This window comes from Callorhinus ursinus, unplaced genomic scaffold (genome assembly GCF_003265705.2).
Source record: "Callorhinus ursinus isolate GAN/ISIS: 27379988/994484 unplaced genomic scaffold, GSC_fseal_2.0 scaffold22, whole genome shotgun sequence".
Lineage (NCBI taxonomy): Eukaryota > Metazoa > Chordata > Mammalia > Carnivora > Otariidae > Callorhinus > Callorhinus ursinus.
Genome location: NW_027397084.1, coordinates 15,059,988 through 15,078,731, shown reverse-complemented (window position 1 = coordinate 15,078,731; position 18,744 = coordinate 15,059,988). Strand labels below are relative to the sequence as shown.

The window sequence follows — 18,744 nt, the reverse complement described above, 5'->3', positions numbered from 1 at the left end:
AAAAGATACACATCTTTATCAATGTTGGAAACATTTACTTTTGATAATAATCCATTTAACTTTCTATAATATCATTCACTGATTACCTCTCCTCTTTGTGTCTAAATTAAGTTCAAAATATGAAGTAATTTTAAAATGATTTTTAATTGCTTAACAAATCAAAATACAATCAGTGACAATTATTAATGAAAACATTAAACAACCCATTTATCTTTTTTTAAGGGTCATGATGAAATATCCCTTTACTGTCATATAAAAAAACTTCATTTACTCTCTACTATACTACTATACACACCACAAAAGCTTAACAGAACATCAGTGTATATCACATATGTGTGTGGCACCTCTAGCAAAGAGGTGTAGATTTCTCTTCCCCACATCTGTTTTTCACCACTCTTCTTTCTGGATCATCCTTTCTCTGCTCCTCACTATTGAGCAAGATTGGGGAGATGTCTTTAAGGTCCAGTCATGACTACCTCCTAAAACCCTGCTTGAAGACTTTAACATACAAATTAAAAGTATAATGTGGTCATTTTGGAAAAATGGCAAATTCTCAACCTACATGTCTGTCTACTTAAAAAAAATGCAAGAAAGTAGGACAGAACTGACATCGTAAGAAATAAAAACACAAATTTGTTTCCAATGTGGACTAGAAAGATTATAGTAATAAAAAAAACAGTAATGCTATTTTACACTAAATATCAAGTTGCAGAGAAAGAAGAAAATCCTAGCCATGATTTTTTTGTTTTAAAGAAAAATTTATATTTATAGAAAATTTTAAGTTTGGTATGTAATTACTACTTAAAATCTTTAGGGAAGACATTTATGGTCATGAAGCACACGCACAAAGAGTATGACAAGCCCTTCTTAGTCTTCTAATTATGTAATGTTTTTTATTATTCACAATGGAGCCTGACCATCTAAAAATTAAATGTGTAATACCAAATGTAGGAAACTGACAATTTATTTAATGAATAATTAAAATGAAGACACTTCCAATGAAATAAAAATTTTAAAGGTTAAGGAAGATTACTCCTGAGTAAACCATCAACATTATTTTTTGGAAGAATATTATGTTTACGCAAATATATATAAAAAAAGACTAATGTTATTAAAAATACATTTAATTCTATGCAAACATTTTGACATCATTCCCTTTTAAACATTAGATAATACAAGTCACATGAAAGCCTAAGCAGGTAAAAGGAATGGAAAAGGTTTCTTTTTAATAATTTCAAAGAAATTAGGGTTTTTTTTGTTTGTTTTAATTCCAGCAATGTGCTGCTCCAATAAAGCAGGACTATACATCTGAGTGAAACCCACAAAGAACATTGCTGGTAAAAGTTTTTAATCTGTTTCCATGATCAGTTTCCATTACTCTCTTCTAATAATCATAAACAAAGATCTCAAAGGTAGTCTATATTAGTGCCACATAAGAAATAGAATTTACAGAAAAACTGAGCTATGACAGCTTTATTTATATTCATTTTCACTCCTAAAAAAATAAACTAGAATCATCTGTAGAGTACAAATAAAATTAAACAACTAATGCTATTTGGGAAACATATAAACAATAGTCAAGAGCTTCTCTATTTTTTAGTTTTTTTAACCTAAATATATAAATTCAAAGTTAACTGAGAAACTGTGATAACTATATTAGAATACATGATTATATCTGCATTAACATGTATTCTATTCCTCTGTACATTTTTGCAAAATAGCACAAAAATACAAAGCAAATATCAGATGCAAAAGCAAAAAAAGCATGTTTCCAAATACATTTGTACTAACAGATTTCTGGTCTCCTTTAGAAAACAAACTCAAGAATTCATTATCCTGAGTCTCTTCAAGGCCACTTGATGTTGTGTGGTAATATCTTTACAATTACATTTCCTCAAGACTTCTTCTAATAGCTTCTTCTAATTCCACATCTGCATTAACAAAACAGAGAATTTTAATATTTAGGGCAGAAAACTAATAAATGTGCTTTATGTAAATCTCATTAACTACATCTGTCTGTTCAAGAAGGAAAGGAAATACAAAGTTGAGAAAACTAGGATGACTTGGCAGTTTCATAAAACTTGAGTATTTCAAATAATGAATATCTGGATATAACCTCAGATTGAATTAACATATGAGTTTACTAAGGAACTTGCAAGTTATTTCCATTTAGGGACAAAAGTCAACAAACTTCTAGGGGCGCCTGGGTGGCTCAGTCGTTAAGCGTCTGCCTTCGGCTCAGGTCGTGATCCCAGGGTCCTGGAATCGAGCCCCACATCGCGCTCCCTGCTCCGCGGGAAGCCTGCCTCTCCCTCTCCCACTCCCCCTGCTTGTGTTCCCTCTCTCACTGTGTCTCTCTGTCAAATAAATAAATAAATAAATAAATAAAATCTTCAAAAAAAAAGTCAACAAACTTCTAGAATCACTGACAAATAATCAGTTGAGGCAATGCATTTATGACTTAAAATAGAAATAGAAAGGCAAAACCATGAAATGCCAAAATCTCACAGGCATTAAAAATTTCATTTTAAGCTTTCTAGCATCGCAGGCAAAGAGTGAAACTCATGGCTATATAATGTTTTGAGAAGCATATATATATGTGCACTCATTTAACAAATATTTATTGCATGCCCACTGTATACCAGGCATAGGAATTACAATAGTGAACAGGAAAGACACTCTTGGGTTTACAAGTGTTTCTCCATTTCCTGGACTTCAACCAGCTTCTCACACCAGATTTATTTCATCCCATCCAGTCCAAAGTCTCTCAGAGGTCTTGGTTCATAGGTACCAGTGATCCCTCTAAGATGCATCTACACCTTCCTCTCAGCTGGAACATTGGTGTTATGTTTCTGTAATTTAAAATACTACAGGCTAGGGGTGCCCGGGTGGCAGAGTTGGGTTAAGCATCCAAATCTTGGTTTCAGCTCAGGTCATGATTTCAGGGCCGTGAGATGGAGCCCCATGTCGAGCTCCGTGCTCAGCATGGAGTCTGCCTGGGACTGTCTCTCCCTCTGTTCCCCGCCGCTCTCTTGGTCTCTCTCAAATAAATAAATCAGTCTTTAAAAAAAAAAAAAGGCATTCAAACATAAAAGGGTACAGACCATGCTCATGTTGTCTTAATTTGATGGGTACTGACTCTACGTGGCTATTTATATTTAAATCAATTAAAATTAAATAAGATTCAAGATTTAGTTCCTCAGTTAAGCAATACTTCAAGTGCTTAACAGCTACACGTGACTATTAGCAACCATACAGCTTTAGATATAGAGTATTTTCATCATTACAGAAAATTCTACTGGACAGTGATGGTCTGTATGATGCAGTTTAAATAAAGTTCAAAATCAAGCACTACTAAACTAGTATTTCAAGACATGACAGTGGCCCCTAACATTTGGGAAGGAGTGCAGGGGAGTAATTGGAAGAGGGAATGAGGGGGATACTTCTAAACTACTGGTTGTTATGAATTATGTTCCTCCCAAAACATATGTCCAAATCCCTAGTACCTATGATTGTGACCTAATTTGAAAATAGGGTCTTTGCAGGTGTAATCAATTTAAGATGAGGGCACTAGGTTGAGCACTAATCCAACACAACTGGTGTCCCCATAAGAAAGAAATGCCATGTAAAGACAGACACACAGGTAGAAAAAGATGGCCACATGATGATGGAGACAGAGATTGGAGTGATGCATCTATAAACCAAGAAGTGCATATGACTGCCTGTTAATAACTAAAAGCTAGGAGAGGGAAAATGGCTCTACAGACAACTTGATTTTAGTTTTCTAACCTCTAAAACCATGAGACAGTAAATTTCTGCTGTTTTAACCCTTCTAGTTTGTAGTATGTAGTTATGGCAGCCCTAGCAAATTACTGTGCTGGTGATGTTTTATTTTTTTAACCTGAGGCATGGTTACCAGCTTTGTGAGATGTTTTGTACAATTTTTGTGTGCATTATACAATACACATATACACACACAGAACTAAACACTGGAGAATACCAGCATATAAATTGGGGGGAGAGGATCAGAACTGAAGTGTTCTAGAGTCCTTTTATTGTTGTATAAAGGCAGACACTTTGTAGGTATAGTCTAGTCTTTAAATTATATAAATAAAATGTGGCAAAATGCCAATATAACCACAAAAACTAGAAACTATATAATTTACAAACGGATTAAAAGAAAAAGAAAACTAAAAATAAAATAGAAATGAATAAAAAAATATTGTCTATAGTGAACTTCTATGAATTAAATTTGGCAGTTAAAAGATGATAAAAACAAAAACAATTAAGTAGTTCCACTTCTAATAATAGTGTAGCTTATGTTGGATTAACCCTCCCATAGACAACAATTATAAACTATTCTAAGGCACTGGAGAGCAACGAAAATTAGGTAGAAACAGGACAGAAGCTGATCACCAAAAGCAGCAAACTGCACAGGGTTCAACGTGCAGCTTTATGGTTTTGTTGCATCGGGGCATTCGTCAATCCTTTTGGGACAAGGTAACAGAACTTAACCCAGAAAGCCAAACTCTGTGGCTTAAGGCATCATAGACAGAGTCTGGGTCAGTCATAGAAGCTAGAAAGTGAAGCTGCAGGGAAGGTTTATGAAAGAAAGGTATCCCAGGGGCGCCTGGGTGGCTCAGTTGGTTAAGCGACTGCCTTCAGGTCGGGTCATGATCCTGGAGTCCCGGGATCAAGTCCCGCATCAGGCTCCCCGCTCAGCAGTGAGTCTGCTTCTCCCTCGGGCCCTCCCCACTCTCGTGCTCTATCTCATTCTCTCTCTCAAATAAATAAATAAAATCTTTAAAAAAAAAAAAAAAAAAAGAAAGGTATCCCAGAAGAAACAACAAAGCAACAGAAGATAGGATCCTCCAAATCTACACTCTTAGTGGACTTCTGAACTGTGCACACAAAGGAGAGGATCTAAGAATCTCAGTGAAAAACAACAGTTGGGAAATAAAAGAAGCAAGCAATTTTAGCTGTTGCTGATGTGGAGGAGGCTGAGTTTGTGGAGTATAGGTCTAGCAAGGTAACTGCTGAAAAAAAAAACAACATTCCTCAGATAAAAAACAGCAGAATCAAAAGAATCTGTAATGTACATCCACAACATCCATAAACATCAAAAAAGGAAAAAGAAATGTAACTGAACAGTCAAGAGGAAGAGTAACCAATTGAAACTAACCCCCAAGACAATCAAGCTGTTGGAATTAGCAGAAGAGAATTTTAGAAAAGTTCTATTTTCATGGACTTCAGGATGGATGGATAGGAAATCTCAACAGAGAAATGAATCAGTTTTTAAAAAACCAACTAAATAGAAACTCTAGAACTGAGAAATATAGTATTTGAAATGGAAAATTCACTCAGTGAGCTTAACACTGGAGAAGGTAGGAAAAAAGTATTAATAAACTTGAAGGTTGAACAACAGAAATTATCCAACAAAGGGGTGCCTGGGTGGTTCAGTCGGTTAAGTCTGACTTTCGCTCAAGTTCTGTCTCAGGGTCCTGTGATGGAGTCCTGCATCGGGCTCCAGGTTCAATGGGGAGTCTGCTTGTCTCTCTGCCCCTGCCCCATTTGTGCTCTCTCTCAAATAAATAAATCTTAAAAAAAAAAAAAAATCCAACAGAGAAAAAAGATCAGAAGAAAACAAACACACCTATGGATAAATTTAAGCCACCTAACATATGTATAACTGGAGTCCAAAAGAAGAGAGACCAAGTGGGGCAGAAAATTATGAAGAAATAATGGGTGAAAATTTCTAAAATTGGGGGAAACAGGTGCCTGGCTGGCTGAGTCAGTGGAGCACATGACTCTTGATTTTGGGGTTGTGAGTTCAAGCCTCACGTTGGGTGTAAAGACTACTTAAAAAAATCCTTAATATTGGGGGAAACATAATTACTAAGAAAACTCCAAGTAGGATAAATACAAAGATAACCACATCTAGGGGCATTATCAAGAACTACTTAAATCCAAGGACAAAGTAGAAATACTGAAACAGCAACAGTAAAAAAAGGACACATTACATACAGGGAAACAAAAATACAAATTATGGTGACTTGTCATGACAAATAATGGAGGCTGGAAGACAATGGAAGGACACCTTTAAAGTGCTGAAAGGAAAAATATTTGTCAACTAGAATTCTAAAGCTAGAGAAAACATGCTTCAAAATTCAAGGAAAAATAAAGATATCTCATATAAGCAAAAAAGAATATTCATCACTAGCAAAATGCATATTACAAAAAATTTTTTAAAAATAATCGTTTCAGCTGATGAAAGAAAAATGACACTAGAGGGAAACTCTATTGGAAAGAATGAAGGGTCACTAAAAATGGCAGCTGTGGGTAAATATAAAAGGATACATATTTTTTTCTTTTCTTTCTTTAAAATTCACAGCACTGTTTAAAGCAAAAAAAATAAGATTTTCTGGTAGAATTTATAATACATGTAGATGTAATACATATGGCGACTACAGCAGAGACTTGGGGGAAGGACATAAACTAACCTATAGTATTGGAAGGTTTCTACATTTTAGATAAAGTGGAGTATAGTAGCACTCAATACACTATAAAAAGCAAAAAATATACATTGTAAATCTTTACAGCAACCATAAAAAATTGGGGCACCTGGGTGGCTCAGTTGGTTAAGCGACTGCCTTCGGCTCGGGTCGTGATCCTGGAGTCCCGGGATCGAGTCCCACATCGGGCTCCCTGCTCAGCAGGGAGTCTGCTTCTCCCTCTGACCCTCTTCCCTCTCGTGCTCTCTCTCATTCTCTCTCTCTCAAATAAATAAAATCTTTAAAAAATAATAATAATACAAAGGGCTAAAAAGCCCATAGACCTATTAAAATAGTAAAAACTAGGGACGCCTGGGTGGCTCAGTCGGTTAAGCATCTGCCTTCAGCTCAGGTCATGATCCCAGGGGTTCTGGGATCAAGCCCCACGTTGAGCTCCTTGCTCAGCAGGGAGTCTGCTTTTCCCTCTCCCCTTGCTGCTCCCCCTGCTTGTGCTCTCTCTCACTCTCAAATAAATAAATAAACAGTAAAAACTAAATACAATACAGTAAAATATAGTATTATAATAATCCAAAAGAAGGTACGAAAGGAGGAACTAAAAGATAAAAGAGGGGACAAGGAGAAAACAAAATGGCAGACAAGAATTCAACCATGTAAGAAATTAAATATTAACAGACTAAATAATCCATTCTTTAAAAGTAGAGACTGTTACAGTAAATCAAAAAATAAGATTGAACTTCATGGTGTCTATAAGAGATGTACCTCTCCCTCTCCCAGTTCCCCTTACCTCCACCCATATGCTCACTCTCTCTCTCAAAAATAAATAAAATCTTGGGCGCCTGGGTGGCTCAGATGGTTAAGCGTCTGCCTTCGGCTCAGGTCATGATCCCAGGGTCCTGGGATCGAGTCCCACATCAGGCTCCCTGCTCCTTGGGAGCCTGCTTCTCCCTCTGCTTCTCTCTCTCTCTCTGTCTCTCATGAATAAATAAATAAAATCTTTAAAAAAATAAATAAATAAATAAAATCTTAAAAAGAAGATTTCATGATAAAAGGTATTACCAGAGATAAAGAACATTTCATAATGATAAATGGGTCAATTCATTAGGAAGACACATCAGAAATATAAAAAAGAATTTTTCAATTAAAAACTTCAAAATACAAAAGAATAAATGGACAGAACCAAAGAGAAAAATAATACACAGTTACTAATGAAGAATTTATTATCCCTACTGCAATATCTGATAGATCAACTAGATTTAAAAAAAAAATCAATAAGGATAAAGATCTGATATCACCTTGACCTAATTGACATTTATAAAGCATTCTACACAATAAACACAGGAACACATTCTTTTCAGGTGCATATGGAATGTTTACTAAGACAGGCCACATGTTGGGCCATAAAAATCTCAATAAATTTAAAAACATTAAGTTTTACAGAGTATATTCTCTTACCATAACAAAATTAAATTAGAAATGAATACTAAGACATTCAAATATTTGGAAACTACACGATATACTCCTAAAGAGTCAATAGGTGAAAGAAGAAAATCCAAGGAAAATTAAAATATTTCTCAAATTGAAATATAGCAAAAATACAAGATACGAAAATTCGTGGAACATGGTAAAAGTAGAGGATTGACAAACTAGTCTGTGGGCCAAACCCAGTCCAAAGGCAATTTTTGTAAATAAAGTTTTACTGGACACATCCATATGCATTTGTTTATGTATTGTATATGGCTGTTTTCATACTATAATAGTAAGCTGAGTAATTTTAACAGAGACAACAGAACTACAAAGTCTAAAATATTTACCACTTGGTGTTTTACAGGAAAAGCTTGTTGACCCTGGCTTAGAGGGAAATTTATACCTTTAAATGCTTCTATTAAAAAGAAACATTTTAACTCATTAAGAAGCTATAAAAGATAAGCAAACTGAACCCAAAGTAGAAAAATGGAATAAAGAGCAGAAATCAATGAAATTGAAAGCAGCCTAAAGAGAGAGAAATTATCAACTAAAAAAAGTTCATTCCTTGAAAAGATCAAATAAATTGATAAAATTCTAGTTAGACCGATCAGGAGAGAAAACAAAAATCACCAGTATCAGTAACAAATGAGGAAATAGCACCCAAGATCCTATAGAAATAAAAAGTACATTTGATACATTTGACAATCTAGGTAAAATGGACAAATTTCTTGAAAAACACAATTCTCTAAAACTGACACAAAATGAAACAAAATCTGAACACCTTTATACATTAAAGAAAATAAATCTATTATAGAAAAACCTCCCAGAAAGAAAATTCCAGGACTAAATGGTATTAAACATTTAAAGAAGGAATAAAATCAGTCTTGGAGTAAGTTCAACAAAATGGTGGAGTAGGCAGCTCTAAACACCCGTCCTTTCACAGAAACAAACACAATTAGAAACCATCTGAAACAACTGTCAAATGTCTGAAAAAACCTCAAAGGTTCAGAGAAACCAAGCAAACACTAAATCAAGAAAAAGACAACATAAACACAGTAGAAAAGTTTTGTTGTATTTTTACTTGCCCTTTCTTCACCAAACCTTGACTTGGCAGCAGCACATATTCCTAGCATGGGACCCTGGTCCCTGGTTCCATATGGAGCAGAGTAGAAGTTACAAATTACTGTGTTGTCTGTTTTAATCTGTGTGGGGGCTACAAGAAGGACTGATACAAAGCACTCATCTCTGTTTTTACTAGCTCAGAACCCATTCAGGACAGAAAAGCACTGAGCATTGCTTAAAACATTGTAAGAATAAAAAATACCACAGCCTGTGGCTAAAGATTATGGTTGGGACATACAACACACTGCCTGATACCCAGAAGGAAAAGCCACAGAAAATTTCTTTGGGAAATCAGAGCATTCAAAAGCACCTACGTAGGGCGCCTGAGTGGCTCAGTTGGTTAAGTGGCTGTCTTGGGCTCGAGTCATGACCCCAGGGTCCTGGGATGGAGTCCCATATTGGGCTCCCCCCTGCTCAGCGGGGAGCCTGCTTCTCTGTCTCCCTCTGCCTGCTGCTCTACCTGCTTGTGCTCACTCGCGCTGTCAAATAATAAAATCTTAAAAAAACAAAACAAAAGCACCTATGTATACTAGGGAATTCAGAAAGCTGGGCAAATGCGTAGGACAGGATGCATGCTGAGAAAATACTTGAAGAGACCCAAAGCTTTCACCACTGGGTGATCTGTACATCAGTGTAAGCCTGGCTAAATATTGAAGAGTTCTAGCACAGAGCCAATTTGTAAACACTGGGAAAGGTGTTTTTTTGTTGTTTTTTTAAGCTTTTGGTATTCAAGACAACCCCTGGGAAAACACCAGCTGAACATAAGCCAAAAGAATAGAAACTTAGGGGCATCTGGCTGGCTTAGTCAGAAGAGCATGTGACTCTGGATCTCAGGGTTGTGAGTTCAAGCCCCACGCTGGGTGCAGACATTACTAAAAAAATAAATAAAACAAATAAAAAGAATAGACGCTTAGATACTTCAATGATCAGACATGACAAGGAATACAGTTCTTTGCAAAAATGTTACTGACCCTGGAACAACATGGGTTTGAACTGTGAGGGTCCACTTATATATGAATTATTTTTTATAAATACAGTATATTACTGTAATATATTTTCTCTTCCTTATGGTTTTCTTAATATTTTTATCTGTAGATTATTTTAGTGTAAGAATACAGTATATAGTACATATAACATATAAAATACGTACTGACTTTTTTTAAAGATTTATTTGAAAGAGAGAGTGTGCACGTGCACACGCACAAGTGGGGGGAGGGGCACAGGAAGAGGGAGAGGCAGACTCCCCACTAAGCAGAGAGCCTGACATAGGGCTCAATCCCAGGACCTCAAAATCATGACCTGAGCTGTAGGCAGACACTTAACTGACTGAGCCACCCAAGTGCCTGTGTATTGATTTTTTTGTAAGACTTATTTATTTTAAGAGAGACAAAGAAAGAGAGGGTGTGAACATGTGTGAGCTGGGGGAGGGGCAGAGGAGGAGAAATTCAAACAGACTCTGAGCTGAGTGTAGAGCCTGACACAGGGCTTAGTCCCAGGACCCTGAGATCATAACCTGAGCCAAAATCAAGAGTTGGATGCTTAACCAACTGAGCCAGCCAGGTGCCCTTACAAAATATGCATTAATCAACAGTTTGTTATTGGTGAGGCTTCTAGTCAACAGTGGGCTATCAGTAATTAAGCTTTTGGGAAGTTAAAAGTTATATATAAATTTTTGGTGGTGTGTATGTTGGAGGGGTGTCACTGTCCCAACCCCATGTTGTTTAGTTTGTAAAAGTAAACAAATGGACAACTGTAGCCTTCAACAAAAAGCACTATGGGGAAGAGATAGAATATGATTTCCAGAGGTACTGTAGTATTTTGCATACCCAGTTTTCAACAACAACAAAAACACAAAGAATACAAAGAAACAGGAAAGTATGGCCCATTTAAAGGGGAAAAAAATGAGTTAAATTGTCCGAGAAAGCCTACACATTGGACTTACTGGACAAAGACTTTAAACCGACTATCTTAAATATGTTCTAAGAGCTAAAGTAAACCATGGACAAAGAACTAAAGGAAACCAGGAAAACGATGTATGAACAAAATGGGAATATCGATAAAGAAACAAATTATGAAAAGCCACCAAATAGAAATTCTGGAGCTGAAAAGGACAACTAAAATGAAAAATTCATTACAGGAGTTTAACAAATTTAAGCAAACCGAAAAAAGAAACAGCAAACTTGAAGACAGAACAATTTATCCAGTTTGAAGATAAGAAAGAAAAATAAGGGGGGGGCCTGGGTGGCTCAGTCGTTAAGCGTCTGCCTTCAGCTCAGGTCATGATTCCAGGGTCCTGGGATCAAGTCCTGCATTGGGATTCCTGCTCCATGGGAAGCCTGCTTCTCCCACTCCCACTCCCCCTGCTTGAGTTCCCTCTCTTGCTGTCTCTCTGTCAAATAAATAAATAAAATCTTAAAAAAAAAAAAAGAAAAATGGAAAAAAGCAAGCAGAGGCTAAGGGATAGGTAGAGTATCATCAAATGCAATAAGATATGCAAGTAACTAATACATGTACTGTTTACCACGTACCAGATTATTCTAGTAAGACAGGTATACTAGTATTCCCATTTTTTAAAATGAAGAAACAGACACACAGTGAAGTTAAATAACTTGCCCAACATAACCTGACTCATAAGTAGCAGAGCTGAGTTTTAACCAAGGCAGTCTGAATTCAAAGTCTGCACTCTATACCACCATATTATGTGGCCTCTATTTCCCCTGTCTGGTATACAAAATAGATTATAGAGGATCTTTATGATTGGCATGGGTAGTCAAGAGTCTGTTACTGGTCTACAGAGAATAACAAAGCATGAAACAAATCATGGTGGTGGAAGGAGAGGGTAGATAAGGGAAACTACCATTCCTCAAGGTAAAAGTCACAAGCAGATTTACCAGGCCTTTTGCTACCATTTGTCAGGCATTTAGAGTGTTGTTGGGAAGGGAAAGAATGAAAAGAGGCTTAAGAAGTAATTTAAACTTTTTTGAGTTTTGCTGTTAGGTCTGGACTAAAATATCACTTTGCTTCCATGGTGTAGGGTCAGTAAAATCACCCACTCTTCTCCCAACCAAATCGCCTCTATCTTAATTTCCCTTATTCAGCTATAAAGAGATGGGTCCTGGTAGCTCTAACATGTTCTGAGTTTGTTACAAGTTTATTCTTCAACAAACAATTATTTAGTGCCAAACACTAGGTGCTAGGTGCTGTTGAAATAAAAACAACAAACATAATCTTACTTCTAAAGAGGATAATAGAGAAAAATTTTAAATCTACCTGGTATGGTTCAGAGGAGCCCAGAGAAGGCACTAGTTCACTCTCTCTAAAGATGGTAAATCGAGTACTGACCATCCAAAAATGTCTACAGAATGTCAGTTCTCTATGGTTCAACCTAAGAGATATTTGAGCTAGTTCCTGTTGGGTGGAAGGGGATAAAGAAGGGCATCAGAGGAAACTGTGGAGGAAATATATCCCTTAACTTATATGGAACACTGTGTGTTTTTCAAACCTATTTATAAAAAGCATCAGAAAATAAAGCACATATCTAACACTCTGATTTTTCCAGTTGATTTCTCCTACCTCATAACTAGTTAAAAGTTCAGAGAATCTTTTCTTGAATTCTTTAATAGTAATCCTTTTGCCAAACTAAAGAATCACAAAAATGTAAAAACTCTCCAAATCATAAAATAACCATAGATAACAAAATGTTAGAAACTCTGGTACACATTGCATTATACATATTTCAGATTTCCTGGATTAACTAGGAACCATAAAAACTGTGAAGGCTTCCCAAGAGTGGTTATTTAAAAGTTATGATTTTGTGTGGCATCTTCCATGGGATTAGTCATGAGTGGCAAATAAAGGTTGCCAAGTCTAAACTACTTAGATGCTCAATGGTGTTTAACTTTTAGTGGCCTTGATAAACAACTTAGGTGGCAGGTTATTTATTTATTTATATTTTATTTATTTGAGAGAGAGCGTGAGCATGAGCAGGGGGAGAGGCAGAAGGAGAAACAAACTCCCTGCTGAGCCGGGAGCCCAATGCGTGACTCAATCCCAGTACCCTGGGATCACGGCCTGAGCCGAAGACATGCTTAGGAAGGCAGACGCTTAACCGACTGAGCCACCCAGGTGCCCCTTGTTTGTTTTTTTAACCCACAAAAGTTCTTTCATTTGTTTAACTCATCATTATGTGGCTGCTAAGCAGTGAGCTAGATCTTGAAAAAACCATGTTGGGAAAACAAGTTGGTCAAAAAACTTGCTTCAAATTAGGCTGCAGATTTACTGCCAACTTCACTTAACCACTGAATTTTGGCTGTAAGAAAGAAAGATTAGAGTTGCCTTTATTTTTAAGATTTTATTTATTTATTTGACAGAGAGAGACACAGCGAGAGAGGGAACACAAACAGGGGGAGTGGAAGAGGGAGAAGCAAGCTTCTTGCTGAGCAGGGAGCCCGATGCAGGCCTCGATCTCAGGACCCTGGGATCATGACTTGAGCTGAGGGCAGACGCTTAACGACTGAGCCACCCAGGCACCCCAGATGAGAGTTTTCCACTTCACTGAATGGATGAATAAATTTCACTGCCAGATTCAAATTCCCAAACTCCTAATAGCACAAAGCTCTAGTATACTCTTAATTAAACTAATTGCATTATGTGAGAGATCAAGCAAATACACAGAAAACAAATCAGCTGGGCCATTTTGTCTGTGCTTGTTTAGCCAGTTTCCTCCCTACTTTTTAGTCTCCACATACCCACTCTCAAATCTCCAATAACAAATACTTTATTGGAATATATATTAAGGCTCCTACTGTTGTCCTTTAATGTTAAAGGTGCCAGTATAATGGTTTCAATTCTTCTGTGAAGCTTAAACTATTCTCTAAAATCACTGTTTTGTTTTTCCCCATGGTTATTAAGAAGCACAGTCTGTTATGCAAAAAACCAAAGTGAATAAATGGGCATATGCCAACCAAATAGTGGTACAGCCAGGTAATGACTTGATGTGAGGTTAATACAAAAGTTCTTTTTAACCTATGGAAGAAAATAGCTTTTCCTTTAAGAAGAAAATAATTTATAGAAATAGTCTATTAATATTCACATGTAAGTGCTTGTTTTCTTAATTCTACTGCTTAACATTTAATATTCTTAATTTAATACTACTTAAAATAAAGAAAAATTTGGAAACCAAAACCTTCTAGCCCATTTGCAAAGTTTTTCTGCAAGGGGTCAGAAAATATTTAGGCTTTTGTCCCTAACTCATCTTACATGGGAAAATGCAAACTCTCCTTTAAACAAGGAAAAAATGTTTTTGAAATTCAGGGGTAGGAGGGAGTAGGTGAAGAGCAGGTGAAGAGGCAAGAGAGGGAGCAATTAAAAAACACACAGATATAGTCAAATAGAAAAAGGATTAACTTCATTAGGTTACCTTCTGTGGATCTCAATTCTTCTTCTGTTGAAGTATTTTTTATACCCAGGTTATCATCACTGTCACATTCTGTAAGGCAGAATCAATAAATGCAAATTTATTTCTGAAAAAGTTACTGTGCCATAACTTATGTATTCTCAAACAATACTATTTTCGATGACCTCTTCTATATCCAAGCTTACTAATTACAATTCATTATTATACCTCTTTCCTTGTAGGTTTTTTTTATTATTAAAGATTTTATTTATTTCTTCATGAGAGACAGAGAGAGAGAGGCAGAGGGAGAAGCAGGCTCCCAAGGAGCAGGGAGCCGATGCGGGACTCGGTCCCGGGACTCCAGGACCATGACCTGAGCCGAAGGCAGATGCTTAACCATCTGAGCCACCCAGGTGCCCTGTAGGTTTGCTTTTTAAAAATGCTTACCAAATACTACTTAAATTAAGGGGGGGGGAACTCATGAAATAGTCAACTCAATTTTAGCTCTGTATTCAAATCATTTGAAAAATTCCTTTTAGCACAACTGTTGATGAAATATAAAATTCTATTATTTAAAAAACTGGAAATTAAGAAAAGCTAGTATGCTTGTTTAAATCTAGCAAATAAATTCCAAAGTTTAATTTGCATGAAATCATCTTAAAAATTTTTAAGAATGGTTAAGATAAAACTCTTACTTTGAAAATCATGCATTCACTGCTACAGAGACCATAGGTTTAAATTAGCAATGCCTCTTCATGGCACAAACTCACTTACCTGACATCTTAAATACTTTCATAATGAAAGATCTAAGTCTATAAAAATGACATTGGCTGACCAGGTATTGCCAAAGTCACTTAAAATTTGAACCAGTGACCAAATATTGGATTTATCACTTTAACTACATTTAAATCAATATATACATCATAGTGACTGAATCAGGGTTTAAATAACTGAATATAAGTCATATGGACATATTTGATTCTGTGGAAAATATGTAAAAATTCAAATATACATTTAATTAAAGTTTTTTAAGTATTTATAAATGAAAACCACTATATTTCACTTATATTTCTCTGCTGCAAAAATTTGTTTAAGTCATCTTTTGCCAGTCTAGCAAAAATACTCTTGTTTTTGTTTTTTTACAATCTGTTATATATACCTAGGAATTCAAGTATTTCAAGCAATGTTTTAGGGAAATAAAACATTCCATTGACAATTTGAAGAACAATAATTTAAGCCTTAAAACGTTAGAAATAAAGAGAAAGTACCCAAGGTTTTTGTTATTACAATTCAAAGTTAATGCCAGTCAAAAGCAGCATGTCTTAACTGGACTGAACAATTCATCATTGCATACAAGGCCTAAGGCAAAACTGCAGGTCTGAATCACAAGGATCAGCATGAGCCTCAGTTGCAAAAATTAAAAAGGTTTCCTTTCCCTTAAACAGCACCCCCCTGAAGAGCAGAGAAAATCATTAATATTCTTTCCTATTTTCATTACCTTAAAAAGAATTGTATCATACAGATTTTTAGGATGTTGCCCAAAAGCAACAGCCTAGAGACAGTCTCATTAACAGGCTGAAGAAACAGGCAGACAGACTTTTAAAATTAAGTTCAACAATTATTTTATATAGTGCCTCCTGGATAGAGCATTGATGCTACTTCAATCAGCCACATTTTCACAGCATAGGTGAACTTTTATGTTCAATATTTAAGACGGTTTTAAAAATCTGTGTAATTGATATGGCTCTATAGATACCAACCATACTTAAGGCTTCCTTCCACCCACTCATTCCAAAATGAAAACATAAGGTAAACAGATATGACAAAGTCCTAGGTCTTGTGTTCATATTCAAAAAAAATTATCTTAAAGCATAGTAAAATCTGTTTTCAGTGTGAAATCACTAATTCATAATAGCTTCTGTTTAAGTTCATCCTTGTAATACCTAAGAAAAAATATTCTAGGTAAGTTAATACTTCACAGAAAACTGCAAGGAAGATGTTTAACTACTAAAGAACTATAAGCCCCAACTGAACACACAAAACTGTTTTTAAAAAGAAAATTTTACATAAATCAAGTCAATGTTCTTAAACTAAGTTACAAGATCTGGCTAAGTTGTGTTATATTTAAGAGCCCACAGAATTTTTTATATAAACAATTATCACCAATGATAAAGTAAAAAATGGTAATGCAGAAATTCAGTCACAGAAAAGTGGGACTGAGATAGGGGCTTTAATTACGATGAAAGGGAATTTACTTCATTGTGCTGATCACTTTCCTTAGCTATGTTTAACATATAATCAGAAATACCAGAACCCACAATCAAACCTCTTTAATTTCTGCTCCTCCCATGCATCTTCCTAAATTTTATAAAAAAAAAAACAACCACAACTCTTATATTTGGTATCTTTACACAAACTCTGCAATGTCATTACACTGCAGCAAAAAGTCATTATATTTTTCAAGGAAATGGTTAGAATCAATGATTCACACTGAATTCTCTACATCACAAAATCAGACATTTTTGTCAGTAAAAGCCTCAGCCTTAGCAGGAGATACTGGTAAGGAGAAAAATACTTGCAGGTAGCTTATTTTAACCTTTCTGGACCTCTGCTCCCTCATCTATGAAATGGGACAATCTAACACATCCTACCTCAAAGTGTTGCAAAGAGAAATAACGTGGAAGTTATTCTTTAAACATGTTTTTAAACGTCTTCAAACATTACAAATATAAAAAGTAGCTAGCATAGTGGCTGGCACATTATAGCCTTCAATAAAGATTAGTTCCCTTTTGGGGAGTCTGGGTGGCTCAGTCAGTTAAGCATCTGACTCTTGATTTTGGCTCAGGTCATGATCTCAGGGTTGTGAGATGGAGTCGTGCCTTGCCTTGGGTTCGGCGCCGGGCATGGAGTCTGCTTAAGATTTTCTCTCTCCCTCTGCCCCTCCCCGGAGCCTCCCTCTCTTAAAAAAAAAAAAAAAGTTCCCTTTCTTTTATTTAAAAAATTTTTTTAAAGTAGGTTCCACACCCAAAGTGGAGCCCAACGCAAGGTCTAAAATCATGACCCGGAGAGCAAGACCTGAGCTGAAATCGAGTCAGATGCTTAACCAATTAAGCCACCCAGGTGTACCCCCCGCCCTTCTCTTCTTTAAAACATTCAAAGATTTTATTTATTTAAGAGAGAGAGAGAGAGAGAGAGAGAGAGAGAGGGTGTGAGAGCATGCGGGGGCGGGGTGGGGGTAGGAACAAAAGGGAAGGAGCAGAGGGGGAGGGAGAGGGACAAGCAGATTCTGCACTTAGTACAGAACCAACTTGGGGCTGGATCCCATGATCCTGAGATTATGACCTGAGCCAAAACCAGTAGCTCAACCAACTGAGCCACTCGGGTGCCCCTCTTCTTTAGAACATTTAGGTGACAAGTTACAACCGCATTTTTGGAATATGACTCTTGAGTTAGAATCAACATATATTTGTGAATAAAATGTAAAAGGTCCAAAAGAAGAGAAAGTCTACCTGGCTCCTTTGATTAGAATTACTAGAAAGGATCCATGTATCTTGGCAAGTTTTAAAACAGTGAGGAGTACACTATAAAACAGAGCTGATAAAGGATAAGGGGGCCAAAGGGGTCAATTAAGGACAAATTAATAAATGTTTTAAAATATCTCTACAGGGATTTATATTTATACATTTATCCTAGCTGTAATCAAAATGCTGGTGCTGGAATCCTGATGCTTAGAAGGAGAGGGATTTTTATAGGGCAAAAGCCATGACATATTCAAATCTCAAACTTAGTCTACAGGCTTACTTTGCTGCAAAAAGTAAATGATTTACCCTAAGTCAGAGATCTAAAAAAGTACCAGTAGTAAAGCTACTTAGCTGTTCCCTCCATGCCAAGCTAAAAAGTAATACCTTATGGCCAACTGGCTGGACATTCATCATTCATATCAGCCACTCTGAGTATCTCTATTTTTACTAAGATAAACACCTCCTGAAAAAAACCTTCAATTAACCGAAAAACTGGCAAAGACTAAAAATAAGATATCACATAATCACTGATTCTCATGACACTATTCAACAGATTCTTCCTTGTTTATATAGGAAGCTCCAGTCTAATATCACTTTCTGGCCCTAATAATGGAAAATTTCTAAAAAGTTAGAAATAAGAGGTTCAAACTTCTATCATTTGTCTATGCTATGGTGGAGATTTAAAAAAAAACTGAAAAATCAGCAGACTGTCTCTAAATCAATGATTAAT

General features: G+C 36.1%; 1 protein-coding gene across 2 annotated transcripts in view; it reads right to left on the bottom strand.

Annotated features, from left to right (window-relative positions):
* Positions 1-125: 125 nt before the first annotated feature.
* ZNF451 (zinc finger protein 451) overlaps positions 126-18,744 on the bottom strand; it is an 89,127-nt gene continuing 70,508 nt past the window's right edge. For both annotated transcript variants that reach the window (XM_073905156.1, XM_025890421.2), the window contains 2 exons: positions 14,518-14,586; positions 126-1,931 (listed from right to left, as the gene is read on the bottom strand). In XM_073905156.1, the coding sequence (XP_073761257.1) occupies positions 1,885-1,931; positions 14,518-14,586 (116 nt within the window). In that variant the 3' untranslated portion in view covers positions 126-1,884. The remainder of the gene's footprint in view (positions 1,932-14,517; positions 14,587-18,744) is intronic.